This window comes from Hypanus sabinus, chromosome 4 (genome assembly GCF_030144855.1).
Source record: "Hypanus sabinus isolate sHypSab1 chromosome 4, sHypSab1.hap1, whole genome shotgun sequence".
Classification (NCBI taxonomy): Eukaryota; Metazoa; Chordata; class Chondrichthyes; order Myliobatiformes; family Dasyatidae; genus Hypanus; species Hypanus sabinus.
The window spans coordinates 24,803,067-24,820,042 of NC_082709.1; the positions used below are offsets into that span (position 1 = coordinate 24,803,067).

At 46.0% G+C, this 16,976-nt stretch overlaps 1 protein-coding gene across 3 annotated transcripts in view; it reads left to right on the top strand.

Annotated features, from left to right (window-relative positions):
- LOC132392580 (cytoplasmic dynein 1 intermediate chain 2-like) overlaps positions 1-16,976 on the top strand; it is a 113,222-nt gene that overhangs the window by 22,672 nt on the left and 73,574 nt on the right. For all 3 annotated transcript variants that reach the window (XM_059966644.1, XM_059966646.1, XM_059966645.1), the window contains exon 2: positions 13,825-13,948. In XM_059966644.1, the coding sequence (XP_059822627.1) occupies positions 13,835-13,948 (114 nt within the window). In that variant the 5' untranslated portion in view covers positions 13,825-13,834. The remainder of the gene's footprint in view (positions 1-13,824; positions 13,949-16,976) is intronic.

Here is a 16,976-nt window from a genome sequence, read left to right on the forward strand (position 1 = left end):
AAGGAATTATAAAAATCTTGAAAGGCTTTATTTATTTCTTTATGGTCGATCATCAGAGTGGCATCTTGTTTACGAATCCTAGTAATCTATCGTTTAACCGAAGCAGTTTTCAATTGATTAGCCAAAAATTTGCCAGACTTATCTCCATGTACATAAAACTGAGTTCTAGATTCACTTACCATTATTTTAATGCAATTTTTGTCTTCTGATATTCACACCTGTAGCGTGATTTTCCTCCACACTGTTATGGTTTCAGCACTCTTAACTAAGGGTCCTAAGTCTTTAGACTGATATCCCTTGTTTACCAACAACGTTACGTGGGGCGCAGCCTCCGATATCCTGTACCATTTTTCTAAAAAGGTGTTCCACTTAACTTGTAAAGCTGCCCCTTGCTTTCCAATTATCACAGCCTCCCCTTCCAGGTGCTGTTGGGTACATGCCTCCAGGTGCCATCTCTCCTCTAACTCCCTGTTCTGTCTCATCAAAAATCACTGTACAATGTAGCTCAGATTTGGGCATTACAGCCCTGGGTAATATAGCCTGCACGCCCTTTTTCCATTTTTCCCAGGTTTCCTGAATCTGATCTGCGATGTCTCCTATCCAAAAGACATTAGCCTTCTTGTCTTCTCGCACCATCAATTGAGCCCCTGCTCTTTCCACACTCAGCCCATTTCTGGTGCATTCTAATTTTAATTCCAGTTTCAATAAGGCATCTCTGCCTAACAAATTAATCGGAGTTCCTTTAAATACTAGCACCGGCAAAACAATTCCTTTATTTCCCATTCCCAACTGCACTGGAGCCGTGCACTGTCAACTGCGTTTTCCCCGAGAACCCTACCGTCTTAATAAACTTTCCTGACATGGGAAGGTGAAGGGCATACTGTGGCTGTACACAAGTGTACGTGGCTCCAGTATCTATCATCATTGGTGTCAGTTGCACTTCTAAAATAACCTGAACAATGGGTTCTTCGTCTGCCTCCCTTGTTATCATTGGGTAATGTCCCCAGTCGAGTTCTCGGGGCACCCCTAATACCTCGCATAAGGGTTCACAGGTCCGCTTGGGCCTGTGGGGGCCTGTCCTTGGCTAAACTTTAGTTCCCTTCTTATCGGTTCCTGCTGGTGTGTGACAGGCCATGGTGTAAACGGACAATCTCTTCTCATGTGACCTGGCTGATTACATCCCCAGCACAGTCTCTCTACCTCTCTTTCCCCCGTTTCCTCACTGGTCCCCTCTGCCCATAGCTCCCCTGTCCCCCTCCTTGGGACTTCCAGTCCTGTCTGGGCTGTTTGAATTTAGTCTGTTCCTGATAAGGCATTTGTGGGAATGCTCCCCAAAGACGTTGATTATTGGAATGGGGTTTTCCGGCCCTTGTCTTACAGTATGATCGGTTCCTCCATATAGCGGTGCTTCCTCCAGTTTGATGGCTGTACTCGGACTGGTGGTTCCTGGCAGCATCTTTTTGCTTTTCTCTTTTTCCTTCTTTGAGCTGCATTTGTATTAACGTTCTTTGCACCTCTTCCTGCTGCTCAGCCAACCTTCGTTTGTCTTTCCGGTATTTCTCAACCACATGGACTACGTGGTCTCTAAATTCTTGTGGGGTCATTGACGCCAGCCCAGCCACTTCCTCCAGTTTGGATTTTACTTGCGGAGGCATTACATCCAAAATGCTATGTTGGAACAGTGTGGTGATAAATAAACTATTTTCCACCTCTTGCTCAGTCTCCAGTCTCCACCTTTTCAACTGGTTTTCTACGTAGGCTGCTGGGTTTTCAGTGCCTTCCAGTGGATCCCCCTTTAAGGCTTTGGGGTCCACTTTGGGTGGATAAAGCTTCCTGTGGCCTGCCATACCCTCTGCCTCATTCTGTCAAACCTGTCTCCATCAGTTCTCGGGTCATTCGAGTTTACTATACCAGCCATTTCCATTAGTTCGTTAAATTTGGAGGTTCCCATCAACCTTATCAATAGTGCCTTCAAATCTCCCATAGCCAATAATCGTTCAGCCGTTTCTTCTTCAAAAGCTCTAATCCATTTCCCTGCTCCTTCATGTAGATTTGGCAGTGTTTTTCAGCCCTTCTAGATCCTGGGATCCCCAAGGGATATACTGCACTTGTCCTGATCCTTTAACTAACAACGGCATCATTCTTCCTCCTCCTTCCCACCTGCCCTGGCTCTCCTCCTCGCCTGACTCCCCATCTGTCTCAGGGTATGTCTTTACTGCCTCCCACACAAATTTCTCCGGGGTCCTCTTCTTCCCTCAGTCTCCCTGTGGAGTCCTTCCTTTCTGTCCTGATTCAATACTTGGTTGGCCCCTGGAGTATTTTTTGCATCTCCTCTGGCAATCCCCTCTCAATAACTTATCTGGCTCTCTCTCTCTACTTCCGCAAGTCGCTCCCCTACCGCCTCCTTCTGCTCTTCTAGGCTTCTGCCTCCTACCTCTTACCCACAAATTCTCGCATCCTCTCTCTCTCCACTTAACTCTTGCTCCTCCAATGAGTCACCTTCTCTTTCTTCCTGTTCGTGTCTGTACACCTGTGGCAGGGACTCCTCTTGATCCTTACTCGTGCTTGATTCCCTTCTCTCTTGTGTTTCTCCAAGACTCTCATCTCCTAACTTTTTTCCACTTCCTCTTGAATGCCTCATCTCTTCCTGCCCTGATGAGCCATTTTCTTTTCTAGTCTGTTTATTTCTATGGTATAACCGATACTCCTCATACTGCTTTCCCTCTCTCAAGTATTTCATCCGTTCAATCTCTTCTTTCATTTCTCGCTTTGCCTGTTCCACCTTTATCCTTTCTGCCTGTATCTCCTTCCATATCGCCGCTTTTTCCTTCTTGTATTGTCTTTTTTCCTCCTCATTATCCCAAACCTGTACTTCTCCCTGCATGTTTACTGTTCCCGTCAGCAGGGGGCACTGCTTAGGGGTTGCTTCCTCATTATAGGGAGGGGGCTTTACTGTTTCTTTCACATCCGGGTACGGAGCTGAAGCCAGCTTCTCACTGTACCTTCCCCTCTCTCTAACAGGCTGTTTCTCCAGTACCTTAGTGTCTTCCTCGCTTGTAATCAATATTCTACCTGTCCTCCTCAGCCTTTCTCCCTCCGTTCTGAAGAGTTAGCACTTCCATTTCTCGTTCTCTTTTTTGCCCTCTTTTCTTAGATTTATCTTTTGGTTTGTAATTTTTAATTAGTGCCTCCATTTCTTTGCACAAGCTTACATCAAACGTTCCTTCTCTTGGCCATTTTGTGACCAGGTTTTGGTTCTCTTTTCCCATTTTTCTGAAGTTTTTGTGATCTCATATTTATTTACCGGGATTTTTTTGCTCAGAATCTCTACTGCCGTTCCTTTAGCTGTAATGTTGTTCTGTCTTTTTAAGGTATTTCAGAGATTAACAGTTCATTTACTGGATATTATTATTTACTCTAATTCTATGCCTAGTCTATGATCTATCTACCAGCGCTTTAAACTATATTGGACTGTCCTTGTTTCCTATTGTAGCGGTGTGCTACAAGCAGCGCTAAAATTACGACACGGAGTCGGTAACTGCATTCGAAGGAAAAACTTTATTCGAAAACTTCAGCCTCACTTTTAAGCCTCTGTCAACCGGCCCCCCATGGCGAAGAGGCTCCAAAGCTCTGTGCTCGCAAACCCCCGTAGGCTATCTAATTGTGAGTCGGTTCGGATACGCTAGGAAATGAGGCGCTACATAACCCCCCCCCAGAACCGGCGATACACCCCCCAATGTCCACAGCCTGGGCCAGAACCTGCTTGGGAGGTCGGCCTCTGCGCCGAGGCACCGGAAACTCGGCCGGTTGCGCCAGGTCCACATGGGCCGGCTTGAGGCGGTCCACCGTGAAAACCTCCTCCTTCCCCCCAACGTCCAGCACGAACGTGGACCCGTTGTTCCGGAGCACCGTAAACGGCCCCTCGTATGGCCGCTGCAGCGGTGGCCGATGCCCGCCCCTTCGTACAAACACAAACTTACAGTTCCGTAGGTCTTTGGGTACGCAGGTCAGGTGCCGCCCATGCTGTGAAGTGGGTATGGGGGCCAGGTTACCGAGCTTCTCGCGAAGTCTGCCCAGGACTGCAGCGGGTTCTTCCTCTTGCCCCCTCGGGGCTGGTAGGAACTCCCCGGGGACGGCCAGGGGCGCGCCGTATACCAACTCGGCCGACGAGGCGTGCAGGTCGTCCTTGGGCGCTGTGCGGATGCCGAGAAGGACCCAGGGAAGCTCGTCCGCCCAGTTGGCTCCTCGCAGGCGGGCCATGAGGGCCGACTTCAGGTGACGGTGGAAACGCTCCACTAGCCCGTTCGACTGTGGGTGGTAGGCAGTGGTGTGGTGCAGCTGAGTCCCCAAAAGGCTGGCCATAGCTGACCACAGGCTGGAGGTGAACTGGGCGCCTCTGTCGGAGGTAATGTGGGCTGGTACACCAAAGCGGGATATCCAGGTGGCGAGCAGGGCTCGGGCGCAAGATTCGGAGGTGGTGTCGGTGAGCGGGACCGCCTCTGGCCATCTTGTGAACCGGTCCACGATAGTCAGGAGGTAACGCGCTCCGCGCGACACTGGCAGGGGGCCCACGATATCCACATGAATGTGGTCGAAACGCCGGTGGGCGGGATGGAACTGCTGCGGTGGGGCTTTGGTGTGCCGCTGAACCTTGGCCGTCTGGCAGTGCATGCACGTTCTGGCCCATTCACTGACCTGTTTGCGGAGACCGTGCCAAACGAACCTGCTGGAAACCAGCCGGACAGTTGTCCGGATGGAGGGATGCGCCAAGTTATGAATGGAGTCGAAAACACGTCGCCGCCAGGCTGCGGGGACGACCGGACGGGGCTGGTCGGTGGCGACGTCACAGAGTAGGGTCCTCTCACCTGGGCCCACGGGGAGGTCCTGGAGCTGCAAACCAGAGACTGCAGTCCTGTAACTCGGAATCTCCTCATCTACCTGCTGTGCCTCTGCCAGTGCCTCAAAGTCTACCCCTTGGGAAAGGGCATGAACGGTAGGGCGAGAGAGCGCATCCGCCACGACATTGTCCTTACCCGAGACGTGCCGGACATCCGTTGTGTATTCAGAGATGTAGGACAGGTGGCGTTGCTGGCGGGATGACCAGGGGTCGGATGCTTTCGTAAACGCAAAGGTAAGCGGTTTGTGGTCCGTGAACGCGGTGAAGGGCCGACCTTCTAGGAAGTACCTGAAATGCCGGATTGCCAGGTAGAGCGCCAACAGTTCCCAGTCAAAAGCACTGTACTTGAGCTCGGGTGGCCGCAGGTGTTTGCTGAAAAACGCCAGGGGTTGCCAGCGACCTGCGATGAGCTGCTCCAGCACCCCACCGACTGCCGTGTTTGATGCGTCCACTGTGAGGGCGGTAGGGGTGTCCATTCTGGGATGTACTAGCATTGCGGCGTCAGCCAAAGCTTCCTTCGTTTGAACGAAAGCGGCGGCGGACTCCTCGTCCCAGGTAATGTCCTTGCTCGGACCCGACATCAGGGCGAACAGGGGGCGCATGATCCGGGCAGCTGAAGGGAGGAAGCGGTGGTAGAAATTGACCATACCTACGAATTCCTGAAGGCCTTTGATCGTGGTGGGTCGGGGGAAGTGGCGGACCGCATCTACCTTAGCGGGCAGAGGGGCTGCCCCGTCTTTAGTAATCCTGTGGCCCAGGAAGTCAATGGTATCAAGTCCGAACTGGCATTTGGCAGGGTTGATTGTAAGACCGTACTCACTCAGTCGGGCGCAGAGTTGACGGAGGTGGGACAGATGCTCCTGACGACTGCCGCTGGCTATGAGGATGTCATCCAATAGATGAACGCGAAGTCCAGGTCCCGTCCCACCGCGTCCATTAACCGCTGGAACGTCTGTGCGGCATTCTTCAGGCCGAACGGCATGCGGAGGAACTCGAAGAGGCCAAACGGGGTGATGAGAGCCGTTTTGGGGACGTCGTCAGGATGCATCGGGATTTGATGGTACCCTCGGACAAGGTCGACCTTGGAGAAGATCCGGGCGCCGTGCAGGTTTGCCGCAAAGTCCTGAATGTGTGGCACAGGGTAGCGGTCCGGTGTGGTAGCCTCGTTCAGCCTGCGGTAGTCGCCGCACGGTCTCCAGCCCCCCGTCGCTTTGGGCACCATGTGCAGGGGGGAAGCCCAGGGGCTGTCGGACCGCCGGATGATCCCCAATTCCTCCATTCTCTGGAACTCCTCCTTCGCCAGTCGGAGCTTGTCCGGGGGAAGCCGCCGAGCACGGGCATGAAGGGGTGGTCCCTGTGTCGGGATGTGGTGCTGTACGCCGTGCCTGGGCATGGCTGCTGTGAACTGCGGTGCCAGAACCGATGGGAACTCCGCCAGGACCCTGGTGAAGTCGTTGTCGGACAGCGTGATGGAGCCGAGGTGAGGGGCTGGCAACTGGGCCGCGCCCAGGGAGAACGTCTGAAAGGTCTCGGCGTGTACCAGTCTCCTCCTGGGCAGGTCAACCAGCAGGCTGTGAGCTCGCAAAAAATCCGCACCCAGAAGCGGTTGGGCTACGGCGGCCAGTGTGAAGTCCCACGTGAACTGGCTGGGGCCGAACAGTAGCTGCACCTGACGGGTGCCATAGGTCCCTGCTGCCCTGCTGCGGGTGTCGTAACTCGTCGGAGGTAAAACGCTGATCTCAGCCCCAGTATCGACCAAAAACCGGCGTCCCGACCTGCTATCCCACACATACAGGAGGCTATCCCGATGGCCAGCCGCCGTAGCCATCAGCGGCGGCTGGCCCTGGCGTTTCCCGGGAACTTGCAGGGCGGGCGGCAACGGCGGGCTTCTGCGCCCCACCGCTGGTGGTAGAAGTACCAGTGGTCATTGGGCCGGGGGTTAGTGGGCTCTGCGGCCGGGCCTGGACTGGTTTGCTGCCGGGAGCGTGGCTGGGAGATCTGTGCGATGGACGCCCCGCTCACCTTTTTGGCGTTCCACAGCAAGTCCGCCCGGGCTGCCACCTTCCGGGGGTCACTGAAATCCGCGTCGGACAGCAGCAGGCGTATGTCCTCGGGCAGCTGCTCCAGGAATGCCTGCTCAAACATGAGGCCTGTGTGTCCCTTGGCCAGAGACAACATCTCATTCATTAAAGCCGATGGAGGTCTGTCTCCCAAGCCATCCAGGTGCAGTAAACGGGCAGCCCGCTCGCGCCGTGAGAGCCCGAAAGTCCTGAGGAGCAGGGCTTTGAATTCCGTGTACTTGCCGTCTGCCGGGGGCGACTGTACGAACTCCGCGACCTGGGCAGCTGTGTCCTGGTCGAGGGAGCCCACCACGTAGTAGTAGCGGGTGTCTTCTGAGGTGATCCGGCGAACGTGGAATTGGGCTTCGGCTTGCTGGAACCATAGGTCCGGGCGCTGTGTCCAGAAACCCGGCAGTTTCAACGAAACCGCATGAACAGAGGCGGCGTCGGTCATTTCTGGTCCAAAAATCGTTTGGACCGTCGGGGTCACCAATTGTAGCGGTGTGCTACAAGCAGCGCTAAAATTACGACACGGAGTCGGTAACTGCATTCGAAGGAAAAACTTTATTCGAAAACTTCAGCCTCACTTTTAAGCCTCTGTCAACCGGCCCCCCATGGCGAAGAGGCTCCAAAGCTCTGTGCTCGCAAACCCCCGTAGGCTATCTAATTGTGAGTCGGTTCGGATACGCTAGGAAATGAGGCGCTACAGTTTCCTATTCTGTTCTGCCCGCACAGACCTCTATTCAGAGTGGTATCCACAGAACTTTCTCTTTGTACCTCGTCTATTCAGACCCTTATCTCTTAATCCACGAGGATTTTCTCTATTTTCCTTTCCCTGCCCGTTCAGACCTTCGTTTCATACAAAGCGGTATCCACAGGGACTTACCAACATCACGTGGAATTTTTCTTCACTTCTTATTAGCTTATTTGTACTTACCCTCACTGCAGTGTTCTTGATCAATCCTCTGAGCCTCCTGTTAACCCCCAATTCTGCCAGATTCTTTGGACCGGAGACCCTTCGGCAGTGGTTCCACACTTCTGAGACTCCCAAGACCTCCCCAAAACCAACAAAATATTAGTCCAAATTGTCGCCAAAAGTGCTTACCTTTTGTTTGGGTGCACCCTTAATTCTGTTAGCCTTGTGGGGGTCCCTAGAGGACTGGGAAGCATCCCCAATCTGCCATTTCCTTTCCCCGGTTCTCTTTCCGGTCCTGTCACGGTCGCCAATTTTGTCGTGGTTTCTCGTGTCCCACAAACGACCAGGAGACGCAGAAGATTCTTCAAGAAGTATTAAACTTTAATTTGCAAATCAAAGCTGAGACAGTCATTGAGCTAGTCACTGATTGCCCACTGATCCTTGTACATAGCATTTTTTATAGCGATCTCCTGGTTTAGTTGCATTAGCATATCCAATCTGGTCTATAGTTGCGTATCACAAGTACATCTGCCACTATTGTTTTTACCTATTGACTTTAATCATGTTCTAATCTACATTTCTTAGCTACCTCTCATTAACACACCATTGTCTTCTACATTCTTAAGATTTCATTCTCCTACTAAATTGGATACATGCATAGCAAATAGCAAACTCAGACACCTTTCATTAACACACCATTGTCTTCTACATTCTTAAGATTTCATTCTCCTACTAAATTGGATACATGCATAGCAAATAGGAAACTCAGACTGCATAATCTACATCAAAGCTGACTGCATAGTTTTGGTACACAACAAACAATGCAACTTTTATATTCCAATAGGTGAAGCTGAGAGCCAGACAGGTGATTGGCAAAAGGGATACTGAGCTAGAGAAGGGAAAGGATCATGGGACAGGAGGCTTAGGTAGAAAGAAAGGGGGAGGGGAGCACCAGAGGGAGATGGAGAATGGGCAGAGAGAGAAAAAAAACTAAATATATCAGGGATGGGGTAAGAAGGGGAGGGGCGTTAACGGAAGTTAGAAAAGTCAGTGGTCATGCCATCAGGTTGGAGGCTACCCAGCCGGTATGGGAATGGGATGTGGAATTAAAATGTGTGGCCACTGGGAGATCCTGCTTTCTCTGGTGGAGAGAGAGTAGGTGTTCAGCGAAATGGTCTCCCATGTCCGATTCCCATTCTGATATGTCTATCCATGGCCTTCTGTACTGTCAAGATGAAGCCACACTCAGGTTGGAGGAACAACACCTTATATACTGGCTGGGTAGCCTCCAACCTGATGGCATGAACATTGACTTCTCTATCTTCCATTAATGCCCCTCCCCTTGTCACCCCATCCCAATATATTTAGTTTTTTCTCTCTTTCTGCCCGTTTTCCATCTCCCTCTGGTGCTGCCCTCCCCCTTTCTTTCTCCCTAAGCCTCCTGTCCCATGATCCTTTCCCTTCTCTAGCTCAGTATCCCTTTTGCCAATCACCTTTTTGGCTCTCAGCTTCACCCCACCCCCTCCGGTCTTCTATCATTTCACATTTCCCCTCCTCCTACTTTCAAATCTCTTACTACCTTTCCTTTCAGTTAGTCCTGACGAAGGGTCTCGGCCCGAAACGTTGACGGCACTTCTCCCTTTAGATGCTGCCTGGCCTGCTGCATTCCACCAGCATTTTGTGTGTGTTGCTGATCGAAACCTCAAATGTGATGAAATTTGTTTTTTTTTGTTTGGCAGCAGTACTGTGTAATACATAAAATTACTATGGAACCCTAGCTATGTGTGTGTGTCTAAGACTTTTGCACAACACACACACACCATATAATTAAACAAAGAAAGTAGTGCAAAAAGAAATAGTTCGTGCACATGGGTTCATTGTGTATTCAGAAATCTAATCGTGGAAGGGGAAGAATACTAAAACACTGAGGTTTAGGAACCTGTACCTTCAGGTTCCTGTATCTCCTCTTTAATGCAGCAATGAGAAGACGGCATGTCCTGGGTAATGGCGGTCCTTCATGATGGATGCTACCTTTTTGAGGCATCGCCTTTCGCAGATGTCCTCGATGTTAGGGAGGCTGGTGCCCATGATGGAGCTGACTGAGTTTGCAACTTTCTGCAGCTTTTCCCAATCCTGTACAGTGGCCTTCCATACCAAATGGTGATGCAGCCAGATTGAATGCTGTCCATGGTACATCTGCAGAAATTTTGCACGAGTGTTTGGAGCCATACCAAATCTCCACAAACTCCTAATGAAATATTACCACTGTTGTGTCTTTGTAATTGCTTCAATAAGTTGGGCCTAGTATAGATCTCCAATGTTGTTGATACATTGAAACTTGAAATTGCTCACCCTTTTCACTGTAGACCCCTAGATAAGGACTGGTGTTTGTTCCCTTGACTTCCCCTTCCTGAAGTCCACAATCAATTGCTTAGTCTTACTGAGGAATGTTGAGTGTAAGGTTGTTTTGACACCGCTCAAGCAGCTTATCTTTCTCACTCCTATACACCTCCTCATCTCTATCTGAAATTCTGCCTATGATAGTTGTGCCATCCCAAATTTTCAGATGGCATTTGAGCTGTTCCTAGCCACACAGTCGTGTATAGAGTAGAGCAGTGGGTATTCATGAGGTCTCCAGTGTTGACAGAGAGATGTTATTTCTGATCTGCACTAACTGTTGTTTTGCTGATGAGGAAGTCAAGGATCCAGTTGCAGAGGGATGTACAGATGCCAAGGATTTGGTGCTAGTTGATTAGTACTGAAGGTATAAGGGTGTTGAAAGCTGAGCTGTCATCAATAAACAGCAGCCTGATGTAGGTACTGCTGTTGGCCATGTGGTCCAAAGCTGAGCATAGAGCCAGTGAGATTGTATCGCTATAGACCAATTGTAGTGGTAGGCAAATTGCAGTAGGTCTAGGTCCTTGCTTAGGGAAGAGTTGATTCTGGCATCAGCAACCTCTGATTGCACTTTGTCACTCTAGATGTGAGTGAAACTGGTGGTAGTCGTTGATCAACATGACCCAAAAATAATGTAGTAATTTTGATGTTTTATATATTATTGATGCAAACCACATTTAAACTAAATAAGTAAGTGCTGTATGAAAAGAAGATAGCAACATTGAAGAGGTACAGATAGGGAAAGATAATTGTATTTTAAGAACTAATTAGTGCATTATAGAAAGTTAAGAGGTGATGTAACAGCTGTTTTTTTCAGATTGTAAAGGGACTAAATGAAATAAGTTGCATCACTGCTTCTATGATGGTGGAGTAGGAGAATGCTGCTTAATATGATCGAGAAATTAATGATGTTAAAATAGTATTTCAGCAGATGGTCACTTTATGAACCAGTTCCCCAAGCATGATTGCAGTTAAAATTGATTAAATAGAAGTTAAGTGATTCTCTTTTTAAAAAATGTACAATGAGCTGCAGTATAGTGCGGGAAACTCATGAAAAATGGATTATTTGGACCTTAAGTCTCAAAATCCTTAAGCAGATCTCAATATTTTTTTCATGTAGTACGTCTGGATTGTTAGAGATTTACCAAAGAGTTGATCATTGCAATTATTCAGTAGTTCTGTTATCGTGTGAGTACCGGGATGGTTTTACATGAATAAGCTGGACCCCTATCAGTTTTTATCCAGTTCTTTTGTGACACTTTGATTGGCACTTGTGAAAAGTGCATAACTGCCATTGACAGATGAACTGATATCACATATTGAAAATAAATTGAATTTCATAATATGAACTATATTAAACATCTCTCCTGGAACGTTACATGAGGGTTTTTCTTCTGCATAGGCACACAAATTTCTTTATACCAGCTTTTGAAATATTGATAATATATAGAACTAACCAGCAATGTTAATCCTCAGATTAGAAGCAAAATTAATTTTGATATATCATTTGAATTCATGCACCTGAATACCTTGGTTACTGAACACCAAAAGTGAACTAAGAGTGCAAAAAAAAATCTTTTTACTTTTGGTAGTAACTAGGTACTGAAGTAACAGTAAGTGTGAACTATCCATTACTGTTCACTTTGAGAGGGCCAGTTGCCTGCCTTCCTTCACCTGCAGCCATTGTGGAAGACTGCCACTGCCGAGTGGGACTCCTCAGCCATCCTAGGAAGTACACCACCATGAGCTGTCTACCCCACTGTCTTTCGAGCCAACAACTACCAACTACACTTTGAATGATAAAATGACAAGGATTCATTTGTAATTTTTCATAAAGAACAATTGTATTTTGTTAACCTTGTTGACATCACCCTTGTATTCCTTATTCTGGGCCAAACATTTTTCTGCTATATACCAATTGCCTTTTCTGGTGATTCGCATGACATGATACTTCTGTTCTTGAGAATGTTTGAAACATTGAGGGCAAAACATAGTGAAGCCAATGAAATGAGCAGGTAAATGAATGATATTTAACACAGGTAGGAATCAATTGATATTGATAATTAAAGTGAATTTAAATAGTGCTATTTTAAATAGTATGCAAGAATAGAGGCATATTCTTGAGGATTAGCCATTTTGAGGAAGCTATTTATAACGGCATTTGGGATTTCTGAGCAGAAAGGTAAGAGGAGAGAAGCAAAGAATTTGTACTGAAGGCTCAGCTGGACATTTAAGGTCAATTCTAGGCATCAAATTTTAGATGTATACTCAAAGTACACTGCTGATGCTGTGGTCAAATCAACACGTACAAACAAGCTGGATGAACTCAGTGGGTCGGGCAGCATCTGTTGTAATGAACAGTCAACGTTTCGGGCCGAGACCCTTCGTCAGGAATTTTAGATGTACAAGGGCTGGGAATGCTGGGATTTTCTAGAATGCACATAATTCCACAATTCCTCAGATATATGGAGCAAATAGACAAATGATTTTCATCTGTCTAGGATAGAGGGGATAAGGAGAGATTTGATAGAGGTATTCAAAGGTTTTGCTAAAGTAAACAAAGATTTCATTCCTAGAAAATTCAATAACTAGACGTAGGTTTAAAGTGGATAGCAAAATTAACAAGAGATGAGAGAGAGTTTTTAAACACTCATGATGTTAACATAAGTCATTAATGACTTGGAATGGCAGTGGAAGTTGACTTATTTATAACCGAAAGGAACCTAAAAAGGAGAAATTGAAGTACTGCAGGCACAAAGTAGAGAATTAATTCCAATTCGAAGGCTCTTTCACATACTAGACATATGCACAGAGGACAAGATGGCAGCTGCTTGTGCTCTGCCCTTTATATTTTATGTATCTCTTTGATGACTATGTAAATATATACAAGACTTTTACCTGTATTCTTCCCCTTAAAGCCATTTGTATTATAAATTGTTGAAAGAAAAGCTGATTAATGTGTGCCAAGGGTAAGAGGATATCTGGAAATTTTTGAATTATGAACCAACAAAATGTCTTCTTCACCAAATGTGATTTAAGGATTGGGAGGTGAACATTAGAAAGACTAGGGAGGAAGAGTCAAAGTTAGTGAATTACTTGACCCGATCACCTGACCCAGTGGCTGGCAGTTAGTTTTTCTAAGCACAGTAATTAATAAATTTACATTTAGTTTTTGTTTAATTAATAATCCTTTTTAAGCTTCTACAGTCCATTTTTGCCTTTATTATTGTGTGGCCTTTTATAATCTGGCAAAAATATTAATCCAGCAAGGCTCAGAAACCAAGGATGCCAGAAATTCGGTGGTCAACCTGTAGTTTATAACTATTGAGCATTTTTCTTACCATAGAGTTAAACGTGCTTTGGTAGCAACTGATTTTCTCTTGTAAACTACTAAAAATTTAGCAAGTACTGCGCATAGATCAGCATTTTAAAGTTTTTTCTTAATTTAGGCTGTGAGGTACATTAATAAAAATATATTGTACTTTTGAATATGAAATACAAATACAAAAGTGCTATTTATGATATTCTGCTGATCTCTTTTTGTTTATAAACAGAGCTACAGTCATGTCAGACAAAGATAAAAGTGAGCTTAAAGCAGAATTAGAGCGTAAAAAACAGCGGTTGGCTCAAATCAGAGAGGAAAAGAAAAGGAAAGAAGAGGAGAGAAAGAAAAAGGAAGTAAGTCGTAAATTTAACCTGTACATGCATTTCTTCTATTGATGTATTCTCTATGTACATCCATGATTTGAATTATTTTTGTATTATCTATTTCCTGTGCTACAATCCAATTTATTTTTGTGTGATTTTATGGAGAATACCCATTTACCTGCTTTTTAAGAATAGCTTATGTATTTCAAAACAAATGGGAGTTAAACAGAACATACAGCCCCAGAAAACAAGAACTGGAGAAAGCTATTCTTCTCTTTGAGATTGCACTGACATTCTGTTAATCATCTAATTTCAGAACCCTGTTCCAGCCTTTTCTGTGCAGTCAATGAACAATTTGCTAGAGCAGTGTTTCCCAAAGTCAGTGATGGGAGTTTGTAAGGGGGATGATAAAGATAAAGGGGAGGTTGTTAAGAATATAGGAAGTGTAGGAAGGTGCTTAAAAAGTAAATTAGAGAGGAATGGAGGGGTCATGAGAAGTTGATGACAGACAGGATTAAGATAAATCTGGAGACATGTATATTAAGGGTATAAGAATAACCAAGGAAATGTAGGGCCCATTAGAGACAACAGAGGCAACCTGTGTGTAGAGCCTGGAGGTATAGATCTAAAATGAATATTTTTCAGCAGTATTCCCGAAGGAGACTGCAGTTAGAAAATTCATTGAAGGGGTAGATGGAAGTAGAAATCCCCAGGACCAAATGGAATTGAGCCTTGAGATTGCCTGTACTTTGGGTAAGATTTTAATATCTTCAGTGGCCACAAGTGAGGTACCAGGTGACTGGAAGCAGCAAACATGGTCCTCCTTTTCAAGATAGGTTCCAGGAAAAGCATGATAACTATAGACGTGTAAGCCTAACTTGGGGTAGGGAGAGGACCAATGATCACATGGAAAGACAAGGATGACTTAGAGTTTGCCAACATGGCTTTGTTAGGAGCTGATCCTATCTGAGCAATTTGATTAAAATTCAGTGAAGAGGTAGCACCAGTAATCACCAATCAGGGTTTAATTTCCATTGCTGTCTGTAAGGAATTTGTAGATTCTCCGTGTGACCGCGTGGGTTTCTTCCAGGTACTCCAGCTTCCTCACACAGTTAGTGAGTTGTGGGCATGCTTCATTGGCACTGTAAGCACAGCAACACTTGTGGGCTGCCCCCAGAACAATCTTTGAAGTGTGTTGGTTGTTGACATAAAGCAATACATTTTACTGTATGTTTCAACGTACATGTGAAAAATAAAGCAGCTCTTTTCACAAGTAGATGTAATTTACATGGACTTCAGTAATTCCTCTACCTGTCACACATGGGCAACTGGTCTAAAAGGTTAGGGCCCATTGAATCCACGGACAAATTGGCAAACTTTATAGAAGTCAGAGCAATGTCAAGTATCCCATCATGTTTTGGAAGGATGCTGTACTGGCTAGAAAGAGATGTTGGGAACCACAGAACAAAAGTGAACAGTGAAAGAAGGTCATGTAATTGACACCTGGTCAGTATCAATTGACAGATTAGCTGAGATAGGTGTACTGCCCTGTGAACTATCCCATTGTAAACCATGCCGGTGCAAGCTATCGGGAGGTAAATGGGAACTTTTTAGGAGAGGACAATGTGATAAATTACAAGAAGCTCAAACAAACACTCTGATAATAATTTCTGTACCAGCAGAAATTTCAATAATTGAAGAAACACACATGAGGATTAGGATTGGAATTGCAATTATATCAGTGCTGGAAAATATATATAAAGGTTGATCAGCAGCAGTCACTTGAGAGACCATACACTGACAAAAAAGACCTTAGGTCAGAGACTCAGAGAAAAGCTTGCCAAAATCGAATCCCAGCTGGGTTCACCAAGAGTAGGTGACATCAAAGTGTAAGTAGTGAATATTGGAAATTGCAAGAGTTATGAACAGTTAATGAAACTTGTTTGAAGCTAAATAGTGAACCTTTGAGCTATTTGAATTAATTGGGATTAAGAAAGAAGTGTAGCTGTTAGGCAAAGTTATTGCTTGATTTGTTTTATTGTGTACTGCATTTAATTGGCAAAAAAGTATAAGACTTGGCTCTATCAACTCACATTTGTCTAGGAGAAACTGCCGTCTGCCCACCAAACTGTGTCTCACGTTTGAGTAGATGCTGTGTAATACACCCCGGTACAAACCCACAATGTAAAACAGCAGACAGTACACAATATCTGATTGAATTATTACACTTTATAACTCTTATTTTGTACTGTGGTTAGTAGAAAAGCAAAATAGTAAAGAAAAGAGTGACACTTCAGTTGATTTTAACCTGTCTGTCCACAAGTAAATTCATTGGAGCTCACGGAACCAGGTCTCCTTTCCACCAATCGATCTCCTCCGAACTCCGGCGACTCTCGGCTGGGACCACAGGGGTGGTCTACCAGAGTGCTCCACACGCGTCCTTCCTCATCTCCTCGACGCAAGCCCATGCACTAACTCCGGTTCCCACACATACAAGATAGAACAACATGACTTCCATTGGCTAGTTCCCCGTTATTCGTAGTTATAACTCAAACATTGCAGCTACAGAGAAATATTAACTCATCAGTTAACGATACAGAGAAGCCATTTCATTATAGCACTACAGAGAAGCCATTTTATAACCTTAGCAGTTAACATTACTGAGAAACCGCCCCCCTCACTTAGAAGTAGATCCAAAATTGGCTTTGCAATAGGAGATGGGAGGTGATGGTAGCGATTTTGCAACTGGATGTCTATGACTAATGGTAATCCATTTGGATTGGGGCAAGAATCCTTTTTGATATATTTATGTATGACTTGAATGTTCCTGTGGAAGTCAAGATCTGTAAGTTTATGATGGACATGAAGATTGTTGGAGTTGTTGATTGTATGGAAAGTTCCTTTTTAAACTGCAGAGTGATGTTGGCATTGATAAATTGGGAGTGAAACATGGTAGGTGGGATTTCGTCCCAGCAAATTAGTATTTTAGGATCACTAATGAGGTTAGGACATGCATCATGAATGATTCGCTGGGTTCCTCCAGCATCTTGTTTGTTGC